At 35.2% G+C, this 11,981-nt stretch overlaps 1 protein-coding gene across 1 annotated transcript in view; it reads right to left on the bottom strand.

Annotated features, from left to right (window-relative positions):
* Positions 1-11,539, bottom strand: part of HABP2 (hyaluronan binding protein 2) — an 84,541-nt gene extending 73,002 nt beyond the window's left edge. The window contains exons 1-2 of the mRNA XM_029284957.1: positions 10,956-11,539; positions 7,848-8,011 (exon numbers count right to left, since the gene is read on the bottom strand). Coding sequence (XP_029140790.1) covers positions 7,848-8,011; positions 10,956-11,539 — 748 coding nt within the window. The remainder of the gene's footprint in view (positions 1-7,847; positions 8,012-10,955) is intronic.
* Between the last annotated feature and the right edge of the window lie 442 nt (positions 11,540-11,981).

Here is an 11,981-nt window from a genome sequence, read left to right as displayed (position 1 = left end):
TGTATGTCTAGTCCAAACATAATTTGTTATTTTTAAAAATAGTGGGGCATAAATGTCTAATTTTTCTTGATGAATGATGGGAAGCTTTCTTTTTTTTTTTTTACAGATAAGGGGTACATATTTTGTAATTTATGCAAGGGGTCCAGCATTGATGGGAACAAAGTTTTTGGTTTTGTTTTGGAGTGATGTGGGTTTTGTTAGGCCCAAGGTACACACACTTGTTAAGCTTAGAGTAAACTTTAGTCCATTGTTTATTAAAAATATCAAAGATTGTGCTATCAAAAATTACTATTTTGTTAGTGAAAATGGTCTAATGTTAGAAGAATATGAAGGTTTAAAATACTCATATAGCCCACACCTGCTCTAAAGTAATCATAATTTCAGTGCAAATTAGGAACACTAGCAGTAAAAAGTGTAGGGCTGGATTAATGAGACAATCTTACTGGCCCATTGCCTAAACCTAAAATCAGTATTATTTCCATGTTAAAGTCACTATGAGATGAGGTTTTTTTTAATGAAGAGTCACATTATATGACTAGAAAAAAGATTCTTTTGTGTGTATATAGTATTATTGTATCAGGTAATATTTGAGGAGTTGATTTCTATCAAAATTCAACCTTCCTATGCCCAAATTCAATGGCACAGTAAGGAGGGAGGTAGACAATATCTTTACATATGGTTTATATATATTTAGTCATAAGCTTCCCTTCCTATCTATCCTCCTAACTGATGATGCTTTATGTAATGAAAGCCTGTGCAGGTGGTTAAATATAATTCTGAAAGGGATACATTGCAAGACTGAAAATCATAATTGTTTGACAGAGCAACACTGATGATTTATAGAACTTGAGCTTTTTTTTCCCCCAAGGGCTTCACATTTGCAGAATGGACAGGAAGCCAGGCATTGCACAGCAAGTAATATAATGAGGTGGAGTTTTATCATGAAATTTTCATAGAGATCATCTCTCTCTCTGGCTTAGTTAATAATGCTTTACCAAGTCACACATGAAAAGCTGGTTTTACAATTTCACTGAAAGTTGAATGCATATGATTGCACCCCTATAGGAATGAGAATATAACATAGAAAGTTTTGAAATGTTCCCATTTTTACATCCTTAGTTTAGATAAATTCTCTATCCTACTTCCAGGCAGATACAGTAAAACAATGGATTTGGTGGGAAGAGGCTACTTTATAGAATGTCTTCAGAAAATGGAGAAATTCCTCAACAGTTTTCAAGAGCAGTGGTCATCATTAACAGGGCTTCTTCCCCCCTCCCCTATGTTCTCCTTTCTTGAAGGAAGAGAGACATCCACCTTGATGAAATTTGCTTTTGCAAAACTTTAACATTGTGGGGAAAACAGTGATGAACACAAGAGAAATGATGGAAAATGTCTGGAGAGAACTCCACAAGGTACATTTTTCTTTTTAGGATTTTCTCAGAAAACTGAGAAATTCAAATTAAGCTCTATTAATAATTAAGAGACATAGTAATGCCTGTTTCAAGGTATTGAAGCAATCTTTTTTCGGACCATAAGAGCTAGTATTGTATGTTTGAGAAGGAATTATAATTTATAGTGGAAAATCCACTATAACTGTATCTCTTAATCCTTATGTTGATTGTCAGTGTTGACAATCTGGAGAATAATTTGCACAGTTTTTGGCTTTTCCCTTGAGACTCTTTTTGAAGCCCAGGCTGTGGGGTAGATGTGGTAGCTCTCTTTGCCTACTCCTTTGATCTGCTTGCCCCTCAGCTATGGACAAGAGAGGGCACTGCAGGCAAGCCAGCTGTCTTTGTTTCCCCACAGTTCCCTTTCTGCTTTCAGCTGACTAGATTGATTCATATTCTTTCTAAGTAACAGAAGTGAGCAGCAGTAATCTCTTTCTTCTCTGTGCCAAACCACCTGTTAGTGCAGTTTTATACTTTCCTCCATTAGGTACTATGATCTAGATACTCCACCAATTTCCACATCATTAATAGTAACTTATCACAATATGAAATTGTTGTTTTTTGTTTAAAAATAGAACCAATTATTCCTTCAAATTTCAGTTCTTAGAAACAGATCAACAGATGTAGATTTATTTAATAATAAATGAAAGTCCATTTGATTTGAAGAAAATCAATTCTACATTACAATGTACTTTTTCCTTTTTTAATAATCATATTTCAGCTACATTTAGTTAAAATACGAGTTACATCAATTAAACAAAGCAAAACAAAACTATTGTGGAGAATCTGTAAAGTTCTTTAAGAATCAAAAAGCCAATAATTCTGTAAATCCAGGAGGGAAAAGCCATGTATCATCAGAAAAGACTGAATAATTTCTGGGCAAAACCCAGAAATTATAGGGTAAAGTATAGAAAGTGACATACTGTCAATGATATCATTGTCCTGGCTGATAACATGACTGAATCGCTGATGATGGAAGCCATGTACTTTCTCTGTGTCTTTTCCATTGCATTGGTAGGGAAATTTGAAATTTCTTAACCTTGGTTTTATTTCATGCTTTTAACTTCTTTAATTCACTATTTTGTAATTTGTTTCTGTGCTTTGTATAACACTTGTATATCACTGCTCCAAAATGGAATACCACGATGAGCATCTTCATATGAGATGATAGTTTAAACTATCTCTACACTCTATAGACATAGTAGAATTTTTGATACAAATTATAGTTGATTTCAAATGCCTGAAATAATCACTTTGACTGGTTTGGCACTAAAGTTATAAGATTATTTGGGAGTAACTCTTTAAATACCTAATTTACCACAATATTTAATATTGTGCTTAATTTGATCCTATGTTTCTGTAAATTATCATTCTTTGAGAAAACACTAAGATTTGTTTACCCCAAAGGTACTTTTTCCAAAAGGCAACTTGACTTTCGTGGGTTTTTTTCTTTGAAAATGTTTTGCTTCTCATCCAAGAAGCTTGTTCAGTTCTATAGTTCTTTTATAAAGAACTATGGGTCTTTTATAAAACTTTTACAATGGGTCTTTTATAAAACTTTCAGACACACTTGTTACTCAACTAACATGTTTCTGAAACTAAAAGCTTCTTTAACACCAAGCATTAGCACCGCTTTGTTGAATTTGTAGCTGTTTTGTATCAACCCTGTGGCATCAGCATTACCACTGGACAGAAAATAAAAACTGTTCAGAAAAGACAAAGACATTTCTTCCTATCAAAAAAAGTTTAAAAAAAGGCAGATCCAGTGCCTTGATATGCAGAAATCACTGGCTGAGTTTACACAATAGAAACATATATCTCCAAAAAAGTTGGTAACCTTCCTTTTAAATATCGCAATGTCCTTCCTCCCTATTGTATAATAGTGTTCTTTTGCCAGAAAAAAAGAACGATAAAAGCTACCTTTTTTTGAGCAACATAGCATCACGTATACAGACAGAGTTAGAGGAAGAAACTGTAGTTGTGTGCCTTTTATTTTATGACACAGTTCAATCTTTCCTCTTTTATAAAGACATTGCCTAAAATGAGAAGAGATTAAAATAAGGTGCCAGGTGATGAGATAAAATTTGAGTCTCTTGGAACAGGCTAAATGGTAACATGTTTTATGCTAAGGGTGAAAAATAATGCATTTAAACCTTCTGGCATGTATACAACAACTTGATTTCCATTTCTTTCTAAAGGATTATTAGCTACTTGACTTTTGAAAAAAAAAAAAAAAGAAGCTAAGATTAATCATCTCCAGGGTAATTTTTCAGCCCCTTGGGGCAATAAAATAACTTGCATTTGAAAATCCCGTGGTTTCTACGCATGTTTACCTAATGTAAGATTACAGTTCTGGATTGCAGAACATAAGTTACACATGGTAACAGCTGTTAATACAAAATGTAAACAGTGGCAGTTAATTATGTTAAACCGTTTATAAGCATACCCATGAGTGGATGGAATTGGAGTCTAATATGGCAAAGACATATCTGAATACATTTAATACTAGGTCAGCTGGTTTTATAAGTACATAGTAAACCTTTGGAAGGAATCACAGTGCTTTCCTTTTCAGTATAAACTACCCTATCTCTATGCCACAGTTTGATTTGTGACAAGTTCATTGCTATTTTTCAGGATTTCATATACTATTGCAATTGTAGATCCTGTGAATGAAACCTAACTGACTCACAAAACCTAACCTACTCACAAAACATTTGCAATTAACATATTCTTTATTAAACAGTAGTTATAAACTTCCTTTAAGACTGACTCTGCTTCTGATATGGTTTATAACCATTAATGTTAATAGTAATAAATTTCAAATACAATAGACTTGACACTAAAATTCAAATAAGAAGCAGTCTAATGAATATATATGTTCTAGAAAAACATTTAATTTTACACACACACACACACACACACACACACAAACCCCTGGCATAGTTTAGATATTATTAATTGCTTCCCTTTGTAGCTTACCCCTATAGCATCCTAAGAAGAACAGACTGTGCTAGTAGGTCTCTGGACTGAAACCAAACCCTGGATTAAGCAGATCAGATGTAATGGTATGTGGGGAATGCTATCTTGGAAGACAGGGTCAAGAGAAGAGACAGCCAAGAGAATTGTCAAATAAAAGGCAACTTATCATGAATGAGGCTGCAGCAAGCAGCTCAGAAGGGACCCTCCTTACTTCATGGACTGTAAAAGGGACAGAGGATAAATGTATATTTAGACTTGCAAGAGGGTCTTTGATGCTCCCTGAGCTTGTTTTCTTGCAGACATTTCATTACCCATCATTAGTGCTATTAGGGAGTGGGATTTTCTCTCAATTTATATTCTAGCGACTTGCCCTGTCAGTGTTGGTGGGAATCATTGTCTGCTTACTGTTGGCCTGTTTGCCTGGATTGGTAGTTCTTGATTGGTGTATTGTTTGCTTATTGATTGTTGGTTTGATGTTAATATTGGTTGTTTTGGTTTTTTGTTCCCTTTTTGGCTTGTTGATTGTCTCGTTTGCACAGTCTGTAGGTGTGATTTATATCTATGTGTCTATTGATGGTAGATTTGTTAGAGTGTCAGGCTCCCAGGAATTCTCTAGCATTTTGGGACTTGGTCTAAGATGGTTTCTCAGTTTCCTAGTTGAAACCATGGTTAAGTCTGTCCATCAACAAGCCAAAATTGAAGTTCAGCTTCAGTAGTCGCTTGGTGCCAAATCTGGGCTATGGGGAGGGGTGTGATCAAAAACATCCCAACAGAACTGCTTCAAAAGTCCTTGGGTGCGTCTAGTGGTGTGTGGGCAAGCATTACCGTGAACCAACACCACACTGGAAGTGGTGCCATAGAAAATCCCACCAAATGTAAAGATGCCAAAGGAGTACTGCTAGTGAAGTTCATTCAACCATCAGTTCAGAAGTCTACTGTGAACATTACAAAAACTCAGACGAGCTATCCATAACAAGCTTTGGGGCATGCTGACTTCCAGTGTTCTGGTTCATGATTATGCTCACCTGCACACTGCTAGATGCACCCAAGAACTTTTGAAGCAGTTCCATTGGGATATTTTTGATCACCCCCCCATAGCCCAGATTTGGTGCCAAGTGACTACCACTAAGGAATTTCAAAGAGACGCTATGACAAGTGCCTCAATTTGAATGGCGATTATGTCAAAAAGTAATGTAATGTTGTAGTTTTCTAATGTGTATAATAAAAGTTCTGTATCTGTGAGTGTCTGACATTGATAACCAAACGGAGGTTTGTTTCCGAATTTCCCTCGTATATATTTCTATCCAGTTTTTAAGTTTTCACACTGATGTGAGTGGACTTCACAAGTTGCATGTCTTTTCAAACAATAAGGAACTATACTCACCATATCACAGCTCAAAATGAAGAAAAGAAACAGTACTTTACATATTCTATAATCAGTGGTTTGTTGGAGTTGGTTCATACAGGTTCACTAAACTCAATTGTTATATTTTCTGAAATTTTATGAGCTGAGAAGTTGAGAGCTAAGTTAAATCATTAGCTTGCCTATCCGCTTTTTGGTGGCTAGTGGCACAGAACATTGGTAGCAGTGGAATCAGATGAACTGGTTCATAAACATTTACCCACCTGCCACTCCCTAAAACATCTGTATGCAGAAATGTTCCTCTGGCAGTTTTGAAGGATGGACCATATGATACAGGGAATGATTTTACATTTTAATTCATCTTTTTAAATTTTAAAAACAATTTTTTTTTCAAATTAATTCATTAAAAGTTTTAATTACAACAATAAAAGATCATGGAAAATAAAAAATAAAAAAATGCAAGAAAGCAAAAAAAAACAGAACAGAACAAAAAACTGAAAAGGAACTTCCTAGTCTCCTCATGACAAATATAAATAAATCAAATAAGCAGCATCTTCTCCAATCCAGCTATCAGCAAAAAGTCCAAACACAGCTCTAAAATAATAACATTAATACTATATATATAAAATTCAACATTCGACATCTCAGCTATTAACTGTAAGCCGAATTCTATTTAAAAGGCATAAAATGATCCTGATACCCTAAGGCAGGGGTGTCAAACTGCTGGCCCGCAGGCTGGTTGCATCATACGGATGCCACGCCCATCCCAGCTCCAGCAATGTGGAAAAAAAAGTCACAATACATCACGACACGTCGCGTGACGTGGCGAGTTTGACACCCGTGTCCTAATGTAAACAAAAAACTGCTAAACTTTCACCTATTTGTTAAAACTTGTTATATATATATATATTTGGTTTTATATCTTTTAGCTTTTTATACCTTTTAAAAATTATACTCTGATGTATTTTCTATGCTTTTTAACTGACTGTATCCTACCCTCCTTATGCTGGCCTTTGACCATAACAAAGTCAAGATTCAATACACATTATTTCTCCATTCCAAATGCCAACAATTCCAAGAAAACCACTCTAAATAGCAACATAACCCATTCAAATAAACATTTCATCTTTCAACTCTAAACAAATCCACGTTTAGCAAATATAAAGTAATCCCACTATCCTAATATAAACAAAAAACTAAAATTTAACATAACAAAGAGGCCTAATTTTTCCTTTTAAAAAAAAAAACAAGTTCACAAGTAAAAACAGATATAGAGGCAGTTTAAATACTACCAAATTTGCATTTGTAGTAAATGTAGTGGGGGGAACTTAAACATTGCATTCAAAATGCAATGTACCACATTTTTCCAATCCAGATATCAGCAAATCCAAAAACAGCCACCCAAAATAATAACATATCCCGTTTTAATCCTGGTCAAATAAACAATCTTTGTATTCCGTTTTTTATACAATATACTCTTTCTCTGTAATCCATTCAGATGGTTGTTGATTCCCGTTACAAATTTTTCCAATACTGTAAACAACCTGTGAATCCAGGGGGAAAAAATGCTCCAAATACTCTTTGGAATTGTCATTTTTATTTCCTTCTTAATTTTTAAAGACTCGTTCTTTTTTTTTTCTTTATATCTGATGATAAATTCTTATTCAAATTCTTATGTGTTCTCAGGTAAATTTTTATCTTTTTCTATAGCAACTTCTTCTGGGAATGAATTGTTCTCAAGAAGACATAATTTGGTATAATTGGTATAATTAATTCAGAAGATGCTTGTGTAGTTTCTCAAAGATATCTCAGAATGCCATTATATGTTATTTGTCTTGTTACATCTCTATACCAAAAACATTTTTTCTTTCCCACAAAAATGCATTTATTCTTTAAAATTAATTTCAAAATGCAATATTCCAACATTTCTGAGCCTTAATCTGTTTAAAATTTTCTGTAGCCAAAACCTTGTTTTGTTTTTTGCTGTTTATTTTAAACTATTAAATATCATAAAGATACATCTTCATTTTCTTATATTAAGGATTGAAAGCACTCACCTGGTGTCACTTTGAAGGCATATAGCTTTGAAGCAGTTAATAGTAATTTCTGAAAATGGTTAGCAAGTAAAGTGGAGGCTATAACTGTGGATGGAGGAATGGCAAATTTCCTCATTTCGGGCTTCTCCCTCTCTGAAGAGTGGCAATATCCTTGCAAGAAACAACTGTAAGGAAAACAACTTTGGCAATACAGGTAGTTCTCAACTTACAACCACAGCTGAGACCAAGATTTCTGTTGCTAAGTGAAACATTTGTTAACTGAATTTTGTTCCATTTCCCACAGTTGTTAACTGAATCACTGCTAATTAGTAACCCGGTTGTTAAGTGAATCTGTGATCCCCATTGACTTTGCTTTTAAGAAGGTCGCAAAAGGTGATCACATGACCCCGGGACACTGCAACTCATAAATGTGAGTCAGTTGCCAAAAGTCTGAATTTTGATCACATGACCACGGGGATGCTGCAATGGTTGTAAGTGTGAAAAATGGTCTTAAGTCACTTTGATCGGTCACTAAATGAACTGTGGTAAGTTGAGATCTCCCTGTATCGTCACTTTATCTAGACAGAGTTGATAGAGCTGATCTACTTGTTGGCTCCCTATTCATGGCCACAAACATCAGTTCCACTTTTGACAGAGCCATCTTAACTCTGCTATCTTTCCTGGAAGTTGTTGGTTTTTATATTGTTAAACTGTGTGCAGTCCACAATTTCTTTCAAACCATTTAGAACATTTCTCCTTCAGCCCAGTGAAAACGCTAATAGACTAAAAGCAATAATAGTTTATCAGGCTTAGTAAATCAAGCTGGAAAATGTGTGAAAAGGCTAAACCCATTGTTTTCTGATGATCAGTTATAAGCGTTATCTTATATATTATCAGTATTGATAGAAATTCAGTAATCCTTATGTACTGATAACACATAAGATACATTATGTATTACATTTACTTTAAAATATAAATTTAAAATATAAAGTAGCTTATGGAATTAAAAAGGGCACCCACGGTTATATAGTTGCAACATAGTAAATGATGTGAAACAATGTTTAGATTAGAAATTATAAGTGAGCATGAAAAGAGAGTGAAACCATAATCTTTAGATAATAAAAACATACAATTTAATAGTGAAGTCTTAAACATTTATTTAGAAAGAAAGAACTTTTATTTCACTTTTAAACATTCACCTTATCAATCTAGGATAAAGCACTTTTCATTCAAATATTTCTTCCCTCTCTTTTCTTTTTCTCTCTTTTTTCACCAAGGGGTGTTTATTTTATTTTTTTAGCACCTTCCAATATTAATTCCACAATTAGCCTACAGCACAAATTAGTCCTTTCTGTAGATTTAGATATAAAAATGGAACTGGCATTGTTGAAACTATATTAACACTTTAAAAACAGATGTAGCCTGGGGTGAAACAATTTCTTATTGTGTTTGAAAAACAGATGATAAAAATGTATAAAATGATTAGTTTAACGAAGAGAAGGATGAGGGGGAAATGATAGCTGAGTTTCAATATCTCAGGGGCTGCCACAAAGAAGAGGGAGTCAAGCTATTCTCCAAAGCACCTGAGGGCAGGACAAGAAGCAACAGATGGAAACTAATCAAGGAGAGAAGCAACCTAGAACTAAGGAGAAACTTCCTGACAGTTAGAACAATTAACCAGTGGAACAACCTGCCTCCAGAAGCAGTGAATGCTCCAACACTGGAACTTTTTAAGAAGAGACTGGACAGCCATTTGTTCGAAATGGTATAGGGTTACCTGCCTGAGCAGAAGGTTGGACTAGATGACCTCAAAGGTTCCTTCCAACTTATTATTATTATTATTATTATTATTATTATTATTATTATTATTATTATTATTATTATTATTATTATCGTTTATTCATTAAACATGAACTTCAGTCAACTGAACATTCAAATTGGCTGGCGCTGATGATTGACACGGGTTGCTACCAGCATCTTAGGTGTCAACCAGGTATCTTCTTAAAATATAAGATGTTCCGAGTAGCGCAGTTTTTTGTAACATTGCTGGAGTTATTGTAGGAAGCTGTTTTGCAAAGTTTTTGGACATAGTTCCCAGTGCCCCAATGACAATGGGTACCACTGTTACACGTTTCATCCATAATCGCGCAGTTTTGATGGCCAGATCGCGATATTTCGTAATTTTTTCCAGTTCTTTTTCTTCGACTCTGGCATCTCCTGGTACAGCAATATCAATCAGCTGTATGCTTCAGTTCTCTACAACTGTGATATCCGGCGTATTGTGTTCCAAATGGCGATCTGTCTGTATTTGAAAGTCCCACAAGATCTTCACCCTCTCATTCTCATCAACTTTTTCCACCCTGTGTTCCCACAACTTTTCGGACACAGGCAAGTCGTATTTTTTACACAATGCCCAGTGGATTAATTTAGCAACTCGGTCATGTCTAGATTTGTAATCAGTTTGCGCGATTTTGCTGCACTCACAAATTAGGTGTGAAACAGTTTCAACTTTGTCATTGCAAAGTCGGCAATTTGGATTGTCAGTGGATTTTTGTATCTTCGCTTTCATGGCATTAGTTTGTAGTGCTTGTTCTTGAGCAGCCAGTATTAGGCCTTCTGGTTCCCATCTTAAGCCATGCCCATGTCAAGTTGTTATCACATTTTCCTTTAATGCTTTTCAAATGCTTTCCATGCAAAGCTTTGGTTTTCCATCTATTTAATCTGTCATCCAGCCATTTTTCCTTATATTCTGCCTTTGTTTCTGTTATTTTTATAGTGCTCTCTGTTTTCACAGCCTTCAGCAGTTTTTCTGTACTTTGATTCACATAGTCATTCAAACTTCGTTTTTCTTCTTCTACAGTTTGGTGGATTTGTAATAGTCCTCTGCCCCCTATTTTTCTTGGCAGGTACAACCTGTCAATGTCACTTCGTGGATGTAGAGCATGGTGCATATTCAGAAGTTTACGCGTTTTCCGGTCTAGGTTTTCCAGTTCAGCCAAAGTCCATTTGATAATTCCAGCTGGGTAGCGTATCACCGGGACTGCCCATGTATTAATGGCTTTAATTATGTTTCCAGCATTCAGCTTTGATTTTAAAATTTTGAGGACTCTCCTGATGTATTCCTTTTGCGTTGACTCTTTGACTTTTCCATTCAAGATGTTATCTGCTTCCAATATGCCTAGATATTTGTAACCATCATCCTTTGCTAGTGCTTTCACAATACTTCCATTTCCCAGTTCTATTCCTTCTATTTTTGCCATTTTTCCTCGTTGCATGGATAGTACAGCACATTTTCCAAGTCCAAAGTTCATTCTGATGTCGCTGCTAAATAGTTGGACTGCGTTGAGTATTAATTCAAGTTCAGTGTGGCTTTTCGCATACAGTTTTAAGTCATCAATGTACAGCAGATGGTTTATCTTGCCATGCTGGCCTGAGATGTAGTATCCCAGTTTTGTGTTTCGTAAGATTATTGTCAATGGAATTAATGCGATGTTGAACAGTAGTGGTGAAAGTGAGTCCCCTTGGAAAATTCGTCGTCTGATGTTAATTTCACCAATGTTCTCCCCACTTACTGTTAGGGCTGTTTTCAATTTTTGCATATTTGCTTTCAAAAATGTACAGATATTTTTGCTGATTCCAAAGTTTTCCAAACACGCATTAATCCAGCTATGGGGTAATGAGGCGAATGCCTTCTTGCAATCAATCCACGCCATATTTAAGTTCATTTTCCGTCATTTTGCATTTTTAAGTACCATTTTGTCAATGAGCAGCTGATCTTTTGTTCCTCTTGATTTTTTATAATTTCCTTTTTGTTCTACCGGGTACAGACTGTTTTCCATCAGATGATTGAATACTGAATTTGCCAGTATTCTTGTAAAAAGTTTGAATGTTGTTGGCAAACAAGTCATTGGGTGGTAGTTACTTGGTTTTGTGCTCTTTTCTGGGTCCTTTATTATCAAGTATGTTCGACCAGCTGTTAACCATTCTTCACTTGTGGCATTTTGAAGCATTTCATCAAACTGAGTGGCCATGCGGTGATGGAGGCTGGTGAAATGTTTCAACCAGTATCCATGCAGCTCGTCCAGGCCAGGTGCACTCCAGTTCTTGACCTTCTTTACTTGTTTTGCAACCATATCAGTGGTTATTACAATATTC

Source organism: Protobothrops mucrosquamatus, unplaced genomic scaffold (assembly GCF_001527695.2).
Source record: "Protobothrops mucrosquamatus isolate PMUCROS unplaced genomic scaffold, P.Mucros_1.0 scaffold1145, whole genome shotgun sequence".
In the NCBI taxonomy this organism is placed as follows: Eukaryota; Metazoa; Chordata; class Lepidosauria; order Squamata; family Viperidae; genus Protobothrops; species Protobothrops mucrosquamatus.
The sequence above is the reverse complement of the archived record's forward strand: the minus strand, read 5'-3'. Positions and strand labels throughout refer to the sequence as shown.